General features: G+C 40.1%; 1 protein-coding gene and 1 long non-coding RNA gene across 42 annotated transcripts in view; one reads left to right on the top strand and one right to left on the bottom strand.

The window, feature by feature from the left end:
* DST (dystonin) overlaps positions 1-23557 on the top strand; it is a 440625-nt gene that overhangs the window by 317519 nt on the left and 99549 nt on the right. For all 41 annotated transcript variants that reach the window (XR_011530133.1, XR_011530132.1, XR_011530131.1 and 38 more), the window contains 11 exons: positions 246-479; positions 954-1220; positions 4409-4954; positions 5966-6142; positions 12712-12835; positions 16319-16527; positions 17138-17455; positions 18162-18328; positions 19927-20083; positions 20999-21125; positions 23182-23244. Coding sequence is in view for 38 of the 41 variants with exons in the window: in XM_070586335.1 (XP_070442436.1) it covers positions 246-479; positions 954-1220; positions 4409-4954; positions 5966-6142; positions 12712-12835; positions 16319-16527; positions 17138-17455; positions 18162-18328; positions 19927-20083; positions 20999-21125; positions 23182-23244 (2389 nt within the window). In the remaining 3 variants the exon portion in view is untranslated. The remainder of the gene's footprint in view (positions 1-245; positions 480-953; positions 1221-4408; positions 4955-5965; positions 6143-12711; positions 12836-16318; positions 16528-17137; positions 17456-18161; positions 18329-19926; positions 20084-20998; positions 21126-23181; positions 23245-23557) is intronic.
* On the bottom strand, positions 7610-18260 carry LOC139077524 (uncharacterized). The gene is made up of 4 exons (XR_011530148.1): positions 18093-18260; positions 8175-8208; positions 7805-7911; positions 7610-7667 (listed from the first exon to the last, which is right to left on the bottom strand). It is a non-coding gene; the product is annotated as an uncharacterized lncRNA (long non-coding RNA).

Below are 23557 nucleotides of genomic sequence, written 5' to 3'. Positions count from 1 at the left end.
TTACAAACCACATCCCTTTGTTAAACATAAAAATCTCATTTTTCTTTAATGTTGTTTGAGATTTCAAATTATATTAAATATTGTGATTTAAATAAACCAACTCAAATTAACATACTGAATATGCCTTGTCAACCTATCCATGCTGGCTTCTCCTTCTCTGCTCCCTCCCTCCTTAAGATTTACAATTCTGCAATTATTAAGTAGGTAGTAATTTCATAAGATATTTTTTTCTTTTGTGTTATAAGGAATTACAGAAAGATATGCAAGGAAGTGCACAGGCGTTGGCGGAAATAGTGAAAAACACAGAGAACTTCCTAAAAGAGAATGGTGAAAAGCTGTCACTAGAAGATAAGGCTTTGATTGAACAGAAACTTAATGAAGCCAAGATAAAGTGTGAGCAGCTTAATTTAAAGGCGGAACAGTCGAAAAAGGAGCTGGATAAAGTTGTGAAGACAGCAATCAAGGAAGAAACAGAAAAGGTCCTTATTCACATATGTGGTGCACTGTTGCTTTGTTGGAAATGATTAGTATAACAGCTTCTTGATTTATTAAGTGATATTGGGTGGTGGTAACCAATGATTAGCACCAGGGGCAGAATTCTGGGTTTTCAGGTATGTAATCGACCAGATACTACAGAAAGTTAGAAGAGTTAGCTTTGCTTAACTTAAAAAACAATTTAAGTGGGATTGGGAGACTTTGTATTTGTGAAATGTGTGAGGACTCATCAATTATAGTTAAAATTTTGGAATGTACTTTTAAGAACAGTGGAAACTTCGATGTAACTGCCTGTTTCTCTAAGGTTTAATTTCACTGTGTTCCGTTTTCAGCCTGTGTCAGTTTTCAGTCTCCCCACTCTCATTTTAAGTGATCTGAATATTTACTTTTTCAATGTCTTAAATTACTAATGCCTCAGCCCATATTCGGAATACCCATTGTGAACCTTCTCTGCCCAGGTTGCAGCTGTGAAGCAGCTGGAAGAGAGCAAAACCAAAATAGAAAACCTTTTGGACTGGTTGTCAAATGTTGACAAAGACTCCGAAAGGGCAGGGATAAAAGAGAAACAGGTAATTGAACAGAACGGGAGTCATTTTCAAGAAGGTGATGGCAAGTTGGCGATTGGAGAAGAGGATGAAGTTAATGGTAACCTGTTGGAAACTGAAGTTGATGGTCAAGTTGGAACCACTGAGGAGAATCTGAACCAGCAATACCAGAAAGTTAAGGTCTGTTCTTTTAAACATAATGATATTCTTAAATTGTATTTTTCGGTGGGTAAAGATAGGAACGACTTAGCACGTGAGTTTTCTTTTCAAACCTTAATGGCCATTGAGAGTAAAGCCCTTTTTTCTAGGTTCATCCTTATGTCAGATGTAAGTTATTGTGAGAATTCTAAGCAAGTCAGAAACAATGAGAAATAGGGCCAGCGCTGATGCTCTAGTGGTTTAAGTTCCGTGTGCTCCGTTATGGCGGCCTGGGTTCGGTTCTGGGTGCGGAACCACACCACTCATCTGTCAGTAGCCATGCTATGCAGGTGACTCACAGAAGAACTGGAATCACCTACAACTAGAACATACAGCTATGTACTGGGGCTTTGGTGGGATGGAGAGGAAGATTGGCAACAGATGTTAGCTCAGGGCGAATCTTTCCCAGGAGAAAAAAAAAAAGAGATTAAAAAAAAAGAGAGAAATAAATCATTAGATGTGGCATTCTTATGAGTGAAGCAGAGTTATAAGGGATCAATAGAAATAATGATAACTAATATTTATGGAGCAATTATAGCCGGCCAGGCACTCTTTTAGGTACTTCCCGTCTTAACTCACTTAGTCCTCCCAACTACCATGAGGTTATTACTCTCATTTTACCCATGGGGAAGCGTAATGTACAGGAGTGAAGTGACTCTCCCCAGGCTCCACCTCTGAGTCCTGGATGGAGTGTGGATTTGAAACTGGGCCACGAGCTCGGTCGCTCTGCTGAGCTCTAATCCATGTCCGTAGACCAGCTTGCTATGCAATCCTGAGCTCACTTAAGTTCTTTCTGAGCTGCAGCTCAACTCTACAGTCAAGGCCATTGTTGAGAAGAGGAATGAAAGCCCTTCTAAAGCAATCCACTGCCTGATGGAAATTAAGCTAACGTTGATGCTACCATAGGAGCAAAGGCAGTTTTGAAAAACGTTTTTAAAGTATCACGTAATCGATTATTTTGTTTCAGTGTTTGGTGTTTGGTGGTCAGATGGCTGGAATTAGGAACTTCTGCAGTTCAATTTGCTTTCCTCTGAGTCTTTGTCTTTGGAGTGGAGTGCTCTCTGTGAGGTTCTTACGTGACAGGAAATACAAATCAAACCAGGACAAGAGGGGAAGTGTTCCTTATATCGCAATTTCAAGGGGCTATGACAGATCCTTATTGTGCTTGTCCTTAAATTGAAGAGTCTAAGAAATTCCTAAAGGAGTCTTATGAGTCAGTTACCAAGAAGTCAGGAAAGGTTAGTAACTTGACCGAAGTAGTGAAAAGTACCAGCCGGTGGACTCAGACGTCACGGTGCCTCCCAGGAAAGCCCTTGTTCTTAGCCACAGAGTGACAGTTGCCTGCTGGTCTCTTCACTTCTAAGAATGTGGGAATCTGAATGTGCTTTAGAAATTCCTCATCTCCTGCTGGAGCGGAGAGGTGGCCCAAAGGATCAGGAGATGATCAGGGTTCTGTTTCTAGCTCTTTCTGTTTGTGCCACATGTCCTGGGACAGCCCTTCTCCTCCTGCAGCCTGAGCTGCCCTATCTGTAAAAGGAAAGGGGCTTACTCAGATAATTCGTGAGATATGATATGTGTCTATGCGACCTCCTGTGTGCCGAAGACCTGCTGGAGGGTAACACAGGAATATAATTCAAATACCAAAGATATGGTCTGTGGGAGAAAGGTTATCTGGACACAGATATTTGCCATGTGCCCACGATGTGGCAGGCTTTGTTCTAGACAGTGAGGATACAAATACTGGTGAGTCCGTCCTCAGCTGACTCACTGGGCTCAGACTTAGGAGTGAATAGTCGCCATGCAGTACTGCTTCGCAGACCTTTCCTCTTCGCAGCCTGTACTTAGAGTCTTGCAGCCCCTGTGGCCAGCACTGTCCTAGGTACTTGGGATTCCCCAGTGCACAAAATAATTTCCCTGTCCTGGTGCTCGTGTACTGGGGGGTGAGGAAGATAGGACAGGCGATAAATAACTCAGTTCTATGCGATGTGAGAAGGTGGAACTTTTTGCTGAGAGAATTAGGTAGAGTTGGGTTCGGGTGGGGAGTGTGGAGTGGGGGCCACCTTTCAGCGTGGAATGGATCTGCAGAGTAGGCCACATTGTGAAGGTGAGCTTTGTGCAGACTTAGAGGGCCTGGGGGGCTGCCAGACACATCTGAGGGAAGAGCTGTTACCAGACAAGAGAGTAACTGGAGCAGAAGGTCCTGGAGTGCCTGACAAGGCGGGTGGAGCTGGAGTCAGGGAGGCCAGTCGGGTCCTGGGTGGAGCGGGAGGCGACCAGGTCTCCATTTTCCACGTGCTGGAAACTGAGGCCCCCGTGAAGCTGAGCTGCTCCAACATCCTCCTTTGTTACGTGTGTTCCTCTGACTTCCCTTGGGCTTCTCTGAATGTATGTTATTCTTGCTTAATTATTGTCACAGTGTTTTTATAGCTTTACAATTACAAATTCTTTTTTTCCTATTAAATATCTTTGCAGCGTCACTTCCTAATCAAGAATATTGTGCTTATTTGATCGCTAATTAGTTAAAGACATTAGCCGTCCCTTTAGGGTGGCTATGAGGAAGCTGTGAGTAAGATGAGATCAGATGGTAGCTGCTGGTTTTAAAATTGGAAGAGAAATTCATTACCTTTTTTCCAAACTTCTCAAAACAGTCCTTTGCCTGTGTGATTACCAAAGTACTTTCTAGAGGAGATTGGAAATCTCCTTTAAAATTAGATAGAGTCCTCAAAATGCAGCTTCTGAGATTCTGAAATTCACCAATAAAAGGGAAATACTGTGGGCCAACCCTGGTGGTCTAGTGTTTGTTTCATGTGCTCTGCTTTGGTGGCCTGGGTTCGGTTCCCAGGCATGGACCTACCCCACTTGTCTATCAGTGGCCACGCTGTGACAGCAGCTCACATACAAAATAGAAGACTGGCAACAGATGTTATCTCAGGGCCAGTCTTGCTAAGCAAACAAAGAGGAAGATTGGCAAGGGATGTGAGCTCAGGGCCAATCTTCCTCAGCAAAAAAAAAAGAGGGGGGAATACAGTGTACCTTGAAAAGGTTCATGAGAAACAGGTTGTTGGCCTGTGGACCATTTAGTTCTGTCAGTCCTGAGGCAACAAGAGCTCCTACAGCCTCAGGGTAATCCCGTCTCTGCTGTAACATACGGTCCATTTCTTTTCACATAGGCCCAGCATGAGAAGATCGTCTCTCAGCACCAAGCCGTCCTCCTGGCCACTCAGTCTGCACAAGCCTTGCTGGAGAAGCAGGGCCACTATCTCGCTCCTGAAGAAAAGGAGAAACTCCAAAAGAACATGAAGGAACTGAAGGCGCATTATGAAACCGCCCTGGCCGCATCGGAGAAGAAAATGAAGTTAACGCATTCGCTGCAGGAGGAATTAGAGAAGTTCGATGCGGATTACAGCGAGTTTGAACACTGGCTGCAGCAGTCGGAGCAAGAACTCGAAAACCTGGAGGCGGGCGCAGATGACTTCAGTGGTTTAATGACCAAGTTGAAGAGGCAGAAGAGTTTCTCAGAAGACGTTATTTCACACAAAGGTGACTTGAGGTACATCACCATTTCTGGAAACAGAGTGCTGGAAGCAGCCAAATCTTGCAGCAGGAGAGATGGGGGCAAGGCTGGCCAGGATGCTCTCGACACTTCTGCCACCCACAGAGAAGTGCAGAGCAAATTGGATCATGCCGCTGACCGCTTCAGGGCTCTCTACACCAAGGTAATTCTATTTTTCATTTTTAAGGGCAAGATGAATCTGTGATGATAGTTTTCACTCTGTCCTCTTAACTTTTGTTTTGGAATTAGAAGCAAGAAATCTAAAAACAGAATCAGGGAAAATAAGGTAATTTCATCCTACTTCCCTCCATCTTAACTTCATCTGCTTAACTTCTGAAAAATGTGTTGAAAGATTAGAAGCCCCAAGTTATTTATTTAGTTGGAGAGCCCTAACGCTCATACCCAGTTGGACCACCAGGTGGCGTTTGTTTTGGCTCTAAGCAATTCGGTGCCCGCTCATTTGCAGCCTCTCTGGCTTGAGAACTGAAGTTTCATCTCAGAAAGTTTCCTTTACAAATATGCAAGTGTTTGTTTTACAGGTTTATTTGATCAGTGTATTATTTTAACATTCAGTGGTTAACACACGGTTTCAGCTTCTGTTATTCTTGTGGACAAGTAAAAGAGTTCTGTCCAGAAAAAGAAACAAATTTAGGAAAACACTTCTGTTTACCATACAGCTGACCAAGTTGCACACCTGATTTGAAGAGCGTCACTGGCTCTTGGGCTTGGCCTCGTTCTGACCTAGATTATTTGTCTTGCTTGTGTTAATCAATCTCGTGCAGCATATAGAAGTGATTTATTAAAACCTTTCCATCAAATACACATCTCTGCACGTGGTGTGTTAAACTCAGTGGGAGGGGGCCCTGGCAGATCAGCCTCCTCTGATGATTGAAACCTGAATTCTTCATTCTGGGTTAAGACTTAGCCCTGGCAAATAGGTTTTTGAATTGGTATAAATCTAGGACTGTCTCCTCATTTTTATGGTGGCTTTTTGACCTGTTAGAGGATGCTTCTTCATAGAAAGGAGAAAATCTTTCCCTACAGTTTTAACAAACTTTGGTTGAAGTCTGATGTTTTCCAAGTGATATAACTGATAGGTGCTAAGGTTATTTAACACACATAAAAATCGTGGATTCAATCTCCCACCCTTTCTCTCTTTTGATTTTTTTTTTAGTGCAACGTCCTTGGGAATAATCTTAAAGATCTGGTGGATAAATATCAACACTACGAAGAGACTTCATGTGGACTTCTTTCTGGGCTCCAGGCCTTTGAGGTCACAGCGAGCAAACACTTATCTGAACCCATTGCTGTGGACCCTAAAAATCTGCAAAGGCAGTTGGAAGAGACCAAGGTAAAAAAAACAAAAAAGAGAGAAAAGAGAGACATCCATCCAGGCCGTCAGTAGTCCTACTGAAACCCTTCCTCTTTCCCACATTTCTGGGGTAGTTTCACCTGGGGAAGGGGACAAAGGATGGGACACAAACACTGTCCCTCCAGAGGGCGTTATGACCAGTTCTCCACAGTCCGTTTCTCTTTCTAATGAGATGGCTTTGTCCACGGTTGTTTCACTGCCTTGACATTGCTGTCCTGGCTGTTCCCTGCATCCCCCTGCTCCTTCCTCCCAAACAAGAACCAGTATTGTCTGGACCACTTGTTTATCTTCATACTTATTTATTTTGTTCATTGTCTTTCTCTTCAGTTAGAATTAAGCTCTGTGAGGGCAGATGTTTTTGTCTGTTTTTGTCATTGTTGTATCCCCAGCACCTGGCTCCTAGTAGGTACTCAGTAAATACTTGTTCAAGAATGGACAGGAGGAAGGGAGGAAGGGATCTCACTGCCACATTCAGCACCGAGGACCAGGATTGGTGTTCCTCTCGAGTAGCCCCATGATTCTTGGAGATACAATCTTCAATTATTACCCAGCACGGTTCTCAAGACGTCTACCTGCTCTTATAAAAATGCAGGCTTAATGTGGGAATTACCTAATTGTGCAGGTCTCAAGCCATACCCACAGTGGCAGAGAGGATCTCTAGTCTATTTCTTACATTTAAGTGTATTTTAAAATCCTAAAGTAAGGGAAGATAATTTTTGAAATATTTTATTCTTAATTCCACATGACCAATAATTTTGAGTTTGAAAGTTTCATTTCATAAATCTATTCTGTGATTCCTTTTGGCATGTGGGCAGCAGTAGCTTGTTGCTGCCAGAGCTAGACAGTAAACACTGCATTGTCAGTTAAACAACGGCCCTTCAGAATTCATTTGCATCTGTTAGTTACAGTCAAAAATCAGTGCTGTGTTGTTAACAAGGAAAACCCTACTGAGTGAGCTTAACATGAGGTATTGCCTGAGACTCGAGACTTCTGGCTAGAAGAGAGCTAAATCATACCGTGGGGTGAAATGTGGCAGGTTAAGACCCAGGCAGAGAGAAGGGGGATGGAAGCAAGGGATGAAAGTGTCAGATGAAGGAGGGAGGAGACGCGTGGGGAGGTGAAGCAGTGGTTGGGCACTGCTTCTTTCTGGGGCTGGACAGTTTACCCATCCCTGCATTAGGCATCAGGCAGGTGTCCTGGGCCAGGTCAGCATCCCCACATTGATACAGCCTCCTAGGGGTTTCCTCCCTCCTTTGGATGTGCATTTTCAGTTCCGGGTTTTTTGTTTCTTTGTTTTGTTTCTCTCTCTTTTCCACAAGCACAAGAACACATCTGACTTAAGTTTTCACTTCCCACTTGATTACTTGTCCAAGGACAGTCTACGTGGTGGGGGCAGAGGGAATGCTGTGACATAAAGGCCATTATTTTGGTAGGAAATGCCAATACCTTAAAATGATGATCAAGATTACTTATACAGGCATACATCATGTTTGGTTCCAGACCACTGCAATAAAGCAAACATCGCAATAAAGCGAGTCACACACATTTTTTGTTTCCCAGTTCATATAGAAGTTATGTTTACACTATACTGTAGTCTATTAAGTATGCAATAGCATTATGTCTAAAAAACAACATACGTACCTTAATGAAAAAAATGCTTTACTGCTAAAAAAATGCCAACCATCATCTGAACTTTCAGCAAGTTGTAATTTTTTTGTTGGTGGAGGGTCTTGTAAAAAATGTAATATCTGCAACGCACAGTAAAGGGAAGTGCAGTAAAACGAGGTATGCCTGTATTACATTTAACTAGGAAGTTAGGTATTTTTAATATAGGAAAGTGTATAAAATAGAAATAGCACATTTTAAGTTAGATCTGTATTAGGAAACTGATTATATCCTATATGAAAGTAATTTTCATCTAACTGGAGCCGAAGACAAAACCCCTAAAGAATGCTGTGGTTTTTTAGTTAAACAGACACGTGGGTTAATTATAAAACAGAGGAATACTTACTTGGTGTGTGCAGCAGGAGAAGATTCCTCTGGTCCTAAGGCAGCCAAAGAAACGTAAAAAGAGAGCAAAGTCTCAAAGGAGAATGAATTCTGATTAAGCCACAGCATAATTTAAAAAGTTAAACGTGCAATTAAAGTTGTTCTGGCATAGGTGCATATTTCCTTGCACATGATCTCAGCATGTAGTGAGGGTAAATTTTTACGAGGATTAGGTAGTCTCCATTTCCTTCATTTTTATTAAAATTTTACAATTATTTTCCTTTTAACAATAATATAAACACAGAAGACTACCACACAAAAAAACCCAGTCTTTTCTACATTTACAATATTAACTTCTACTTGTATTCTCCTGTATAGTAAATGTCATTTGGGGGCACTCAGTTGTTGCATTTGAAATATTTCTGTCCAGCAGCATGTTTATTATTCGAAGAGCTGTTAGCTATGTTGTCAGCAGTCTGCTGCCACTGAGCTATAATGAAACTCTTCAAGATCTGATTCCAGGGAAATCAGTAGACAAAACAAGATTTTAGCCCCATATGAGGCACAGAAAGACAGGATTCTGGGACCACTCTCTAGGCTTGAGTTTGGGACTAGGCATGGGGCTGGCTCACACTGACCGACAGTGTCCACCTTGCAGGCTTGCACTGATCTCTGGGGTAGTGGCTGTTAAGTTAGGAAACTTTTATGAGCAAGTCAAGGGCCCACAGCTTTGTAAACTTCACCCTTTCTTGGTCCAGGCAAGGAGACCAAGGTCATCATCTTGCAGTATTCCTTGTCACAAATGCTTCTTTCATGTTTTGATTTCATTGAAACCCATTAAAAACAATATATGGTACCCATTTGAATAATTTACAGTTTTGTTCCAAAGTAGTGCTAGATACCACTACTGTGGCTAAATTAATCTGATATGTGTTAGGAATTAAAACCGCTGACTCTCCTGAACATAATTATGGAAAGAAAAGGCATTGGATGTTTCCAAGAGAAGATGTGAAGAAGAGATACTTCTTTTATAACCCATTTCTAGGTTTTAAGGTGGTAGGTAGGGCCATCTTTGGTACTGGATGCTTTTGTAGAACCATGATAACTTTTACATATATTTATTCATTCGGTAGACATTTATGGTTTGGCCCATTGTTAGGTTTTGTGAAGATGCAAAGATGTTAAAACACTGCCTCTGCCCTTGGGGAACCCCCATTCTAAAAAAATATTTTTTTGGAGTACCCCAACCTTATTTCATCTCCTAAGTAACCATGAGATGTGAGTAAGCTGTCCCTGTGCTTAGATTTCAGTCTGGTTCTAAGTAAAGTGTCTGTCTTGAGGAATTTCTTATAGTTTCTGTAACTAAGCCTCTGGGAGAGGTTCCCAAACAGATCCCCTCTGATGCAGATTCTTTGGCATCTTGGAACAACTGTAGGATCTGGTATTCAGATCACAGATCCCATGTTGACCATAGTTTGGGGGCTTTTTGACATATGCACACTGCCTGGATGTCATCACAATTTCTTGGATATGAAAATATTAGTTGTGGAAATTTTTGCCATTGGCTTTAGGCATTTATTTTAGTTTGAAATGAAGGCTTAAATAGAAGACATACTTTTTAGATCTTACACCTGATATCTTCACTTATTTACTCTTTCATTTGCTCATTTATTCCAGAGACTTTTTATGGGCTTCCTATATGCCAAGTACTGTGCTAGGCAGTGATACCAGAAAGCCTGGTAGGATGAAATCCTAGTTTTCAAGGAGGTTACAGTTTGATAGAAGAGGCAAATAAATCTGGTAATATTTGCAGAGTGCTTGTGGGAGCGCCTGGGGACTTTGAACTGGGGGTGAGAAGAAAGTTAGGAAGGCTTCCCGGCTAAATATTAAGGGGTAAATAAGAGCTAGGCTCAGGATGATGGGGGTAGGTTACATGAGAAGGTTGGTATATAGAGATGTTAAGACATTGGGTCCAGCATGAGCAGATAGCTAAGAAATGTTTTTCGACATTTCTAGAAGAGGTGGTGGAGAAAGATGAGATTGAAGATAGAATTAAGGAGTAGATTTCATTGGACCTTTTATAGCGTGCTCAAATCTTCACCTTTATTATGAAGGCAATGGGAAGCTACTGCAAGATTTTGAAGAGGGGAGTGATATAGTCAGATATGTATTTTACATAAAACAGGGGCCTATATCAGATAAGAGACTGGAGGCAGAGAACACAGTTAGGATGCTTTTTTCAGGTGAACGAGAGATTATCCTGCAGTCATCCAGAGCCACCAAGCAGAGGTCCTATTTAAAAAACTAAACTAGTCAGGTTGCTGGTTGACTTGAAGGTGGAAAGGAGGGTTGAGAGAAGGTTTCAGAGGAGCCTCAGGTTTACTGCTTTGGTAGTAAGATGCAACCCCAGGAGGAAGTACAAGTGTAGGTTTTTGAATTTGGAGTGACTGTTTACACACAGATGGAAACATTCAAGAAGTATTTGGAAACCTGGGCCCACGGCCAGGGTTGAGTTCATCTACAGTTGGGCGTATGGGAATTTGCATTTGAAACCCAAATGCTAGACTAGAAGAGGAGCTCGCATACGTCAAGTGGAAAGAAAGCCAAGCATAGGGCCATGTGGCCAGTCGGCCTACTTGGACAGAGACGTGTCAGAGGTGTTAGGAATGCAGGGCTGAACTTCTGGAAGACCTGTCCACGGTTCCTGCTGTACCTCCTTTCTTCTTGTTGAACTGCATCTGCCTACTCAGAGAAGTGCTGGGGCCTCTATTCAGCAAATTCAAGGTTGCGTTATCTTTTCTGAAGCAGATGACTCTGTTAGCCTTTCCACTTTCTCTTTTCCTGTAAACTTTGGGGGCAGAATTATTCTAGGCCATTTCCATCCCTGATAGAGTTTGTTTTCTTCTCTGCCTCATTTACGTCTAAGTGCTCGCCGTGATTCTGTATGGCCTCCTTCTTGGGTATTTCTGTGCTTTCTCCTCTGGCAGCCTTATCTTGCTTCTTGACTTCCACAGCTTTGTGTCTAGTTCCAGGCTGTGTTCAGTCTCCTCTGTTTCCAGCTTTGCTCTTTCTTTCTCTGTGAGTGTCCTAAAAGCACATTGAAGTCATGAATTCCCAGACTCTCCTTTGCTCCTAAACTTGCTCCCACTTTTGCATACGATTTCTGTTAATTACCTGGGCTCAAAAAGTTTGGGCACTTCTCTTAGCTCCTCTTTCATTAGTTCCTGCCCTCTCAAGCAGTGGTGTCCAGTAGAACATTCCGTGATGGTGAAAATGTTCTATCATCTGCTCTGTCCAACATGGTGACCGCTAGTCACATCTGGCTACTTAGCGCTTGAAATGGAGCTAGTACAACTGAGGAATTGAATTTTTAATTTTATTTGATTTCAATTAATTTAAATTTAAAAAGCCCCTAGTAGTTGGTGGCTAGCATATTGGACAGCACAGCTTTAGATAACCTGTGATGAAGTCCTGTGGCTTCTTCCCAACTCCTTTACCAATTCTACTTTCCCAGCCCAGAGGGGCCCTCTCTACTTTCTGACTGCTGATGTTGCCCCTGAACTGGCGTATCTGCTTCCTTTCTTCCCCATTTAATTGCTCCCACACGGTGCTACAGATTAAGCCTTCTCATAAGATAGCTCTGAGCATGTCAGTCCCTTACTCAAAAGCCTTGAACAATTCCCCGTTGCTAAAGGACAAAAGATAAACTCTTTAGCCTGGCCTTGGAGGCCTTTCCAGTCCTATTCCGTTTACTCACCCTTACACGTTCTCAAACTGAATGAGACCCTCGCCTCCTCTTCTCATGCTTCTATCCTCATCTTGTTCTTTCTGTTTGTTCTACAGAGAAATGTTCTCTCTCTCCACTTCTGTGTGCCAAATCCACACTGTCTTCTCTTCAGGGCCCAACTCAATCCCACCCCATGGAGGTGGCCCTCATTTTCCTCCTCTTATCCCTCCTCTCAACTCCCGGCAGCACTTTCTCTTGCTCGCCTTTGGTGTTAACCGCTTCCTGCCATAGACTATGGGGTCCCTGTGGGTAAGCTTCGCATATGTGTGATTTTTGTATTTTCACACAACGTAGCAAGGTTTTTGAATTTGTTAGACATTAAGTAACATTTTTTGAATTAAGAGAAATAGATAAGACTCAGTATTGAGTCAGGATCCTTAATTATCTCCTGACCTGGAGTCAGAAATGGTTCCGAAGGTTTTTTGTTGTTTGCTTGTTCTCTCTGTTTTCTGGTGGTAGTGGTGGTATCGTGCAAGGCCTAGAAAGGGAATTATGCTAAGGGTAGAGGATTGTAGGGCCAGGAATCAGGCCAGTTATCATGAACATACGCTCAAGCGTTTATTTCAAGAGTGAATTTGTATTATCCCGACTGGCTGATGCTTTTGCTGATGTTCCTGTAAGTGGCCTTATTCTGAGAAGTCTAGAGTAAGTGTATAATGACAAAAAGTTTACTCTGTCCAATTTAACTTTATCTTATTGTGTATCATTTTATTCGTACTGGAAACCTGTTCTTTAGTCCTATTGAGTATAATCGAAGGATTTCATCCTCCAGGCTCTGCAAGGACAGATATCAAGTCAGCAGGTCGCTGTAGAGAAACTGAAGAAAACGGCTGAAGTGCTTCTGGATGCCAGGGGATCTTTGCTTCCAGCCAAGAATGATATCCAGAAAACACTGGGTAAGTGTTGCCTGTCTCACAGGTACATTCTAAATGAAGGCGTTCGGATGGATAGGGAGAAAGCCTTCTCTGGCATATATGGTATGACTTCTGTCTTCATTGTGAAATGGTGCTTCTCAACCCGGAAGAAGGTGTGCCTTCTTGGCCAGGTGTATTAGAATCTCGGGAGTGGGGGCTATGTAGTTTGGAAAGAGTCTATTTAAATTTAAATTTAAATTTTATATTTTGAAAATGTAACAAAAATTCTTCATGTAATATTCAGCACAGAAAGTAGAACTTAAGATTCTCTTGGTTGATGGGATTGGGCACAGCTAGACTCTCAACCTGTGGCCAAAACGGACTCTCTGAGTTTATCAAAAGCAGGAGTGTGGGTTTAAGAGGCTAAGAGAAGTGCTTTAAAACGGTGTCCCCACTTCTCCATTTTCTAGAATTCTTTGGTCTCACAGCGTTCCAGTTACTCCAGTTCTTCAGCGATGCTAGATCCAGGCATAATGGCGCCTGTGCGCCCCTCACGTGGGCGTGGTGCGTTTCTTGAGAGAAGAGCTATTCTTACTGCTCTTTGTATTTACTCACAGGATTTAGTTTATACTACATGCCCTGTGAATTATTAATAAATGTTATTGACTGTCTTATTGCATTTTTTGTTTTGACTTTGCCACTTTTCATAATATTTCATGTGTGGTTTGAGGAGATTATGTATTTGTGTGTGTGAAATAAAAAACTTAACACAGCAGATGATTAGACATATGCGTCACCCCAAAGAGAGCATGGATTTACATCTGAGTAGAAATTTTAGATGAAGAGGAAGATGAAACTTGACTCTTCTGAAACCACTCTGTGGTTGGGAAAATTTTTTTTCATTCTTACAGACATTGAAACTTTCTTTGGTCATGCACCCCCTGAAGTGATTTTTAACATGTGCCCTCAAAGATGCATGTATATTTATAAATTATGTACACATATTTCTGTCTTATCATATTATGAGTATTGTAATTATAAAACACACAAAATATAAAATTTTAAAGTGTTGGATAAAAATATGACTGGAAGTTCTGACGTTTTGTTCCTGTGCCCACTGCCCCGTCTTGACATCCCACATCGGCAACCACTGCCGTGAGAACTTGGTATATGGATTTGGAGGAGAAAGAAAGACTATCTGTATTTCTGTTATTTGGAGAGGCATTTTGATATTTTTCCCATTGTTAATTGTACATAGTTTTACTTTTATTTGTTTAAAATCCATATGCTACATTATTTTAAGACTTTAGAACCTCTCTCTGCCACAATTTTCTAAGAATATGTGAAAACATATTTAAGATTTAAAGGAGTTTCTCCAAGATCTGACTTCTAAGGAAACCAACAACTTAAATAACATTCTTATAATAAATTTTGTTTTGTATCTTTTTCTAAAATGATTTTTAGTTACTAAAATCAAGAAACACTTCAGTGACAATATTTTCTCACTAAGTAGTGCAAAAATAAACAGAAACACTCAAAATGCGTTAAGTTTATTAAAATGGCTGACTTTGCATGGGAAGTCACTTGCCACGGCTGAACAGAGAGCTGATGTTACCTTGTGGATGCACAGAGTCGCCCGTTTGAGATGCAGCTCACCTGCCAATCACGAACTGCGATTCAGAGTCTCTGCTCTTGTGACTTTCATACTCTGGCTCGTATTTGACCCTGCTGCTTGTTTCCTCTGCTGACAGCATCTTGGTGCATGGGCACATATTAAATGCTCTCCCCTCTCCCATCAGCGTTCTCAGGGGCTTCACCGTGTTTCAGCGACAGGAGCACCATTGTCTCTTTACATCGTCTAAACTTAACCCCTCTATTCAGTGAAAATTTGTCAAACTGTTTTCTCATGATATAATATTAGAACAGTCAAAGAGAAATACTGTTTGTTTATATGGTTTATGTTCCATGGGCCAAACACAAGCATATAAGATATTGCATTTCTAGAGAGATGTTTCAGGTCAAAGTTTTCTTCTACTGAAGCATTCTGCAATGTATCACACTAAAGCGTTCAGAAAGAATTAAATGCTTTTCAAGTTATTGGACAATAAGTGATAAATTGATGATTAAAAACAGGTTGTTTTCCAGAGAGAGAGAGATGAATACATTAAAAACAATTGTTCTTTGAACTTCTCATTGGTCTTGTTACCATGCAAAGGGCATGGTCTGCCGGCTGTGACACAAAAGCCATTCGTCAAGAGGCAAGATGGTGACAGAGAAAGGGCATTGAGCTAGTAAACTGGAAGATGGTGGAGTAGCATCCTAAGGAACCACCTTAAGGGAGTCTCAGAATCTTGAAGCAGTTGTATAGGCCAGTGGGTTAGGGGAAGGGGTTAGGAATGTTGACCCTCTGGAGTTACAGGCTGGAAGCTGCCACACCAGATAGACTCTGTCTGGGGGTCAGCACATTCCTTAGGCACTCAAAAGAGCAAAGTCATCGTTTTATCACAGATGGGAGGTACATATACAAGCAGGGGTCATAAAATCTACAGAGCAGGTAGATCTCCTGGAGGGTGCATATCCAGCTGGGCTAGTTTGTCAGAGGTCATTCAAAGTTACAATATGGTTTCTTTTATGCAATATGGCTTCCCTTATGTCAACTTTGTGTTGAACCAGTATCAGTCTGCAGTATAAAATGTAGGATGTTAAAATATAGAGCTTTATATCCGAATGGAAACTAGGCCAGAAAGGTTTTTTTTTTTTTTCTTTTAGCTTCTTAAGTCTTTAGAATTGAAAGTAAAGCTAATCTCATCTGAGATAGATCAACCTGTTAACCTTGTTTATTTTTCCCTTTGCTATTAAACATTTCAAATAAATTCAATTTATGTAAATTTTAGAAGCGTTGTCTCAACCTTCTTTATTTTAAGTGAATTTTCGTTGGTGTCTATTTTCTCAATACATTTGCATCTGCCAATTCCTGTGCATTTGAGTACTTTGCTTAGGGTGTGAAGGATGAGAAAAATTTAATATGTGTGTGTGTATGTGAGAGAGATAATTTTTATGTGTAAAGGTTAATTCTTGATAAATCTTTATAACTGTGTCTTGTTCTTTGAGAATAGCTGTGTATGATTGTCATCTTTTTCTTTTTTCCATATGGTTATCAAGTGTGGCTCATTTGTAGTGTCAGATTGGGAACCAGTATTTATTGCAAAGATTAACTGTTTGGACCACTTTCATTTCTCTGGGACAATTCAAATGTTTATGCATCCAAAAATCTCTTTTCAAATGCAGATGATATATATAATATTAACTATTTATTTTAAAATTTTCGTTTTTTCATTTTCCAGTGCGATCTTTTCTTTTTTAAGATTTTACCAGTGCTCTGATTATGCATTATGAATTGGTCATTTAAACTTTTCTTTTTTCAGTTTTGGCACAAAATTTTCGTGATTCACCTTAGTGTGTTTTTGAAAAAGAGTAGGGCAAAGAGAACTTTGTGGTTAACACTTCCTGATCTCTTTGGACTAGATGACATTGTTGGCAGATATGATGATCTGTCCAAGTCTGTGAATGAACGGAATGAAAAGCTCCAGATAACCCTGACCCGCTCCCTGAGTGTGCAGGATGGCCTGGATGAAATGCTGGACTGGATGGGAAGTGTGGAAAGTTCTCTGAAAGAACAAGGCCAAGTGCCCTTAAACTCTGCTGCTCTTCAGGATATCATCAGTAAAAACATTGTAAGTGACATTTAAAAACAAAACATGTTTAAATGAAAAAAAAAAATCCCCAACTGTTTAATAAGCTCCAAGGATGGCAAGATTTAAGATAAATTTAAGGATATAGAAAAAGAGATATTTCCTGAAAATCACTGTGGAAAGCTGTGCTTGCATGGAGGCAAATGTGTAAAATGATTTTTCTGTGAAGGAGTACGGAAAAAGCTTTGTATACTTTTCCATGAATATTAGTCCTTACAGAGGGCTTCCACATGCGTGGAGTTCTGTCTTGTTTATTGTTGCTTCAGCCGGCTGCACAGGAGGTTAATCAGATCAGTCTTGTTGTCGTCTAGCCTTTTAAAAATTAGGACCATGGATAATCCCTGGGCTCCAGCAGCTCCCAGGGGTTGCTGAGTAGCCGCCGCCTCCTGCCTCGCTCAGGCAACTTGCCAGCTGTTCTCCACTCTCCCCTGAAGAGATCTGGGGTGGAACTCCTCAAGGGATGGATCAAACTTGTCAGTCAGTCCCAACTGTTAACCTTCCTTAATCACAGGTTGTTCAAGCTGATGTTGTTATGAATAGTAATTTTTAGAAACATCACTGTAAAACGTATGTGATATTTGGTTCGTTTCAGATGCTAGAACAGGATATTGCAGGTCGTCAGAGCAGTGTAAATGCCATGAATGAAAAAGTGAAGAAATTTATGGAAACGACAGACCCATCGACCGCGTCCTCACTACAAGCCAAGATGAAGGACTTGTCTGCTCGGTTTTCAGAAGCAAGTCATAAACACAAAGAAAAACTTGCCAAAATGGAGGAGCTAAAAACCAAAGTAGAGCTCTTTGAGAACCTCTCAGAAAAGCTCCACACATTTTTAGAAACAAAAACTCAGGCTCTTACTGAGGCAGATGTGCCTGGAAAAGATGTTACTGAGTTGTCTCAGTATATGCAGGTACGTCTTCTGTAATATTCATGAGGCTGATCAAGAAGTATGTTAACAGTTAAGACAAGCTCATACATTTATTAGCAGAACTGTAATTAGCCATCATCATTTTAATTGCTGATGGATTAGTAAAGATCTGTGCTTTTCTCCTTTAAAAATCTCAAATCTCATCTTCTCCTTGAACCCTTTGCTCATTGATTAGAGATGAACACCATTTCTCATGTGTACACTTTCCACATATCATAGATGATTTAAGTATCTTACGTGCCAGAACCCACAAAGAGACAGAATGCAAAGAGTGCATTTTTATTTATTTTTTTAAAGTTTTTTTGCTGAGGAAGGTTGGCCGAGCTAACATCTGTGCCAGTCTTCCTCTATTTTGTATGTGGGTCACCGCCACAGCATGGCCGTGGACAAGTGGTGTAGGTCCGCTCTAGGAGTCAAACCTGGGCTGTGGAAGTGGAGTGTGCCAAACTTAACCACTAGGCCACGGGACTGGCCCCAAAAGTATGTTTTTAAATTAAAGTTTACTGTATTCTCTTTCAATCTGCCAGCCGGCATGTTTGTTTCTATGTAGAGTACTGACCGTAGGCAGGATCATTCTTCTGTGAAATTCTGAATAGAGCCATTCTGGCCCCATACATACCTCTTGATGGAATGCCATTTGAAGATCAACTAACATCTTGTGTTGATTAAATATCTAAATGCTTTGTAGGAATCAACTTCTGAATTCTTAGAACATAAGAAAGATCTCGAAGTTTTGCAGAGTCTCTTGACGGAGGTATCCAGCCATGGCTTGCCAGGTGATAAGGCTCTGGTTTTTGAAAAAACAAATAATTTGTCAAAGAAATTCAAGGAAATGGAGGATACCATCAAAGAAAAGTAAGCACCACTTAAGAAATTGGATTTTATTCTACTTGATACTGATTAGAATGAATTATTTTTATTTACTTATATAGACACCTAAAATAGTTTTGAAAACTTGAGAATAAGCATAGGGCTGCTTTATAAGTGACTTTATATTGATAAGTTTTTTCGCTATTAACATTAAGTATATTTTTGTTAAAATATTTAGGAGGGAAATTCAGTACTGCTTACATATAAGTAGAAAGCACTATGTAAGAAAAGTGGTGGTGGTGTATTACTGAAAATCATCTGAACTCACTCTAGTCTCTGATGCCTTTGGCAAATACCGCATTTTTATTTGCAAAGGCAGAAATGCCCTTGAAAGATAGCTTGTGGTTTATTGCTTTCTGGGTTCAATTCAGAAGCCTTGTGCAATTTCAACGTGGTTCTGGATGACCTTTTTTTGTAAAATATTTCACTTTTTAAAGAGTTGTAGATAAGACATGACTCCATGAACAAACAAGATAACAAAGAAGAGAATGGACCTAAGTTGAGCTAAAAGCTGTACAGAGATAAGCCTTGTGACTGAACTTTCACATTTCTGATCTCATGTTAGTTTAGAATATATATCTGGTTTTGCTAAAGTTTATACAGAAGACCCCAGAAAGATAGAAAATAGTTCTCTTTAAGCTATTCTTTATTTCTTCACAATTCTCCACCTAAAACTTTTGAGTGCTGTCTGTACTAACAGAGCTCTATTTTCTATCTTGTCATGTAATATTTAATTCACATTGCGCAGAAGCGACGTTCTTGATTTTCCTAGGTAAACACTGGGTTGTTTCTTCTTTCGAATGGGTCCAATTTTACAAGCACGTTGTCCTCAGTAGTTAGTCCAGCTGCAGTGGACTCTTACGTGCCAGTATTCCACACACTTGCACGTGTGCACATGTCATCCACGTCCCAAATGTAACTGTCTCACGGCTGTTCCTCTGCGGGGCATGTGCCCTCCCTCCACCTGCTGAGCGTACAGAAGGATCCGTGTCCTTCACCTTGGAGCTTCCTGAGTATCTGTGGGAAAGGTGTCCCTTAGAACTCTGCAGTCACTAGGTCTCACCTTGTTTTTGATGACTTAAATCTGTACTTTCAAAAGCACCCAGTTTATCCATCCGCTAAAGTGACTGTAGTAAAGTGCAGAAACCACTAGGTGGCGTCGTGTTTTCCCCGTGTCAGTGATTTGTAAATGTTTCTCTTCTGGTGCTGTGCCTGCTGGCATTAAGCACCATATAAAGTGGACAGATCAAAGCTCACTGAATCTAAATAATGTTAAAACTGTTTATATAGCCTCAGAGTTTATGTAGCCTTATAGAGTGCTATTACATATGGGTTACAGATTTTTTTGCTGCTCCTGTCTTTATCTGTGGACCTTGCCTCTGAGGAATAGACAAATAGTTATTTAGTTGATTTCACTTACCACCTGTGAAGCCTTTCCTTCTGTAGCAAGGTGCTAGTGTGTGCATGGGGAAGATTTTTCCTTAATATTAAGCCTGATATGGGGATAATTATTTATTAGTAATTAGTCCTTTGGAGCATCTTTTTTCTGTGGCTTAAATTCTTCAGTGATTTTTGTTATCTAGGAAAGAAGCTGTATCTTCTTGTCAAGAACAGATGGATGCTTTCCAAGTCCTTGTTAAATCCTTGAAGTCATGGATACAAGAAACAACGGAAAGAGTTCCCATCGTGCAGCCTTCTTTTGGTGCAGAGGATTTAGGAAAATCTTTGGAAGAAACTAAGGTGAAACATTGTGTCTAATCCTAATTTGTCATTTGCATGGAGGTTAGAAGACTAATAGTGATTTGCTCTTATCTAATATCACATAAGTTAGATCCTCATGTATGTACGGTATATTTTTGTGATATTTGGAAATCATGACATGGGGTTAACAGATCCTTTTGAGGAAAGACACAAACTTTCAGTTAATTTGCTTTTTTTTAAAGGGATGTATTAGTGAGTTACTGACCTCGTACTCAAGTTTCCTTCCCCACCAAATCTCTACTTAGTTTCGGTTATTTTTTATACAATTTCTCATAATTTTAAGTAAAAAGATCCTTCTGTTGAACTCAGCATTTGACTTTAGCTTGGATGTATAACTAGAACCCGTATTTGAAGATAAAACTTACCTGAATTTCTAGTACAAATGGTGGACAAGTCACCTGGCTCAAGTCGTAAAACCTGTGACCAGTTATGGCAATTCTTCCACTCCAAATTTGTGGCAGTGTGTGTTTTTAAAAATTCATTGTAATTTTGATGATTAAAAGTCACTATTATATGGAATTCTGAATTCCCACTTACTTTTTTATTGTTTCTACTACATTTCTTCTTGTAACTTGGCTGTTACGTAGCACAGTTTTCCACACTTTCAGTTGACAGTTACTTTGGAACCCAAGGCAGCCAGGACTGCCTGACTTCCACTGTAGCTAAGAGCAGAATGGAGGATGGACTGGACCCCCCTTCTCACTGCCAAGAGTGTTAACAGTCATCAGGGCTGTTGGAACAAATATGGATGATGCCTTTTTCCTCCATCCACTCGCCCACAAATCAGGAGCCACAATCATCATTGTTTTAAGATGTGTTTAAGAAATTGTACTATAATGTGTAACTTTGAAAATATTGGGAAGACTGAAAAATAATGTATTTTTATATCTCAAGAAATTGCAAGAAAAGTGGAGTTTAAAAACACAAGAGATTCAGAAAGTAAACAACAGTGGGATCTCACTGTGTAACCTGATAAGTGCTGTGACTACCCCTGCAAAGGCCATAGCAGCAGTTAAATCAGGTAGGTGCATTATTTACATTCATAGCAAAAACCGTAAGAATTGGGTCCACCCATGTTAAAGTTTATTTGTGTGTGTTATTTTCTAAATTAATGCATAAAATAGCATCAGAAATATAAAGGGAAAGTGACAAGAAAGATGGCGTCTGTAAACACACTAAAAGCTGCCGTGGAAAAGTATCTGTCTTAGTCAAATTTCAAATCCCTCTTATGCTTCATTTTATTAAAGACTACAATTAAAATGTAGGCAAACTAATATGTCAGAATAAGGAGCATAATATGGGGGAAGGGGAATGATCATATTCCAGTGTGTTTGGTTTTTTCTTTAATTAATGGAGATGTTGAAATTCCATTTGAAATATTTGATAAGGACGTGAGTCTAGTCTCCTGAAGAAGTGAGGGAAGGAAACAGGTTCTTTTCTGTAAGGTGGAGGTCTCTTGTTTTAGTCCTGTCTGCTTAATTCCTTACACTGTTCCCAAAGAAAACAATTATATAGTATGTTAGCCAGCCTATCTAAATCACAATCGTAATCATGGTTGAGCCACTCTTCTCAACAGACGGGAGAGTCGTGTATAAATAATGATTCCAAAATTAAGTTGTGGATATAGTTTTAAGTTCAAAACATTTATATTGTTGTCAATATCAGTTTTTTTAAAAAAAAAATCCAAGAATAGACAGAAGGAGGTCTCAGATCTTCATTCGGAGAGTTTCTGAGTGTCCTCTGTGGTTCATGTGTTCTGCCCAGCCCCCAGCTGTCCCCATTGTGAGACCGATGTCCCAGCTGGGCCTCTCTCAACCAGCCATTCATTCCGCTCCATTAATCCCATTTCAGGAAATACTCATATTGTAGACGGTGTGATGATCTCTCTTTTTCTCTCCTAATCAGATTCCCTGAAATGTCAGATTATTTTTTTTTTTGAAGAATTCTATTGCATTTTATTTTAGTTCTTTGTGTCCACTTTACATTTGCAATAAGTGAGCTGTTTTTGTTTTTCTAGTTTTTCTAACTGTCAAGCATGGTATGAATTAATCTTGAGCATCTTCAGGATATTTCTACTTCCATCTGGAATGCCATTGTGTGTGTTTTTTCTAAAGAGACAAAACTTCAATTAAGAACCAGATATTTAATTGTTTTCTTTGGTTAGACTTATTTGGTTGATTTGGGGAAATGTCTTTGTGTTTTGGATAGGGAGCCAATGCATACTAGCATGACAAACTCCAATTAATTTTTTTAAATATTCTGGTTATGAAGAAGGTCCCCGTGCTGGATGTTTATGTAATTAAAGAGAAATGGTTGTTACTGCTCACAGAGTGGTTCCTATTTGCGAGGCAGTGGGTTAACTGTCTTTAATTCCCACAGTGGTCTTGCAAGAGAGGTGTTATTATCTTCATTAGTTTGGTGGGATGACCATTAGTTTGTCCAATCTCACAGCTGGTAAGTAGTGGGCCGGGATTTCAATTCAGTGACTCATGCGCCAGAGCCAGGCCCGTCTGTCCGCCGGGTTCTCCTCTGTCTGTGTTGACCTCACGTGAGTTTAGTGAAAGGTGGTTTTTTTTTTCACTTTCAACTTTTCTGTCTTGTCTTCTTGTGTCATTCTGCCTCCATTAAACCCATGATAACGCTGTGTAATCGCACGAGTTTGCAGTTCCTTAAGTAGGGCAGACATTTTTTTGTGGGTCACACTTAGGTGTTGAGCCCCTTCTGAGCTACACAGACTTTATCACTAACATAACTTAGCAGTAAAGCAACTTTATCACAAAACCGTTTTATAAATCCATATTTAATAAGTGATATATATAAGTTTTCTGAAACTCTGTGTTTAACGAGCTTGTTTTACTACTTAAAGAGTAAATTTTATATAGAGGAGAGGATACAGCTCGGTCTTTAAATTTTGGACCTTCTTTTGGTTTTGAATTTGAATCACTATTTTACATTTTTAAATAGCAGTACCATGTTTACATGATTACTATTTATGGGGCTTAACTTAATGCCATCACCTATAATGTGTAGAAATACTGTGGAAATCTATGGTTACTTCAGCATTTACATTTTTGCAGGTGGAGTAATATTAAATGGTGAAGGAACAGCCGCAGATACCCAGGAAATTTTGGCAAATAAAGGTGAATAGTAACTTTCAGTGCTTATTGATTAGTCATTTGGCTATTTATTTACTTATTTTTTGAGAGAAATATCTTTTTAGAGGTAAACAGCTATATTGAAATTTCAAGTTTGAATTAAAATGGTATTGTTTAATTTAATAGTCACATTCTCCATAAATATATAACATTTCATGTAATTTTGTTCATCTGAAATTAGTGGAATCCAGTAGTTCATTTTGACATTTGATTACGTTTCCTTTTTTTTGGTTAATTTGAGATATTTTGTCACTAGGGATAACATTTGAGCTATTTTTTTGAGTTTGATGCCTGAGGA

This window comes from Equus przewalskii, chromosome 19, assembly GCF_037783145.1.
Source record: "Equus przewalskii isolate Varuska chromosome 19, EquPr2, whole genome shotgun sequence".
Classification (NCBI taxonomy): Eukaryota; Metazoa; Chordata; class Mammalia; order Perissodactyla; family Equidae; genus Equus; species Equus przewalskii.
The sequence above is the reverse complement of the archived record's forward strand: the minus strand, read 5'-3'. Positions and strand labels throughout refer to the sequence as shown.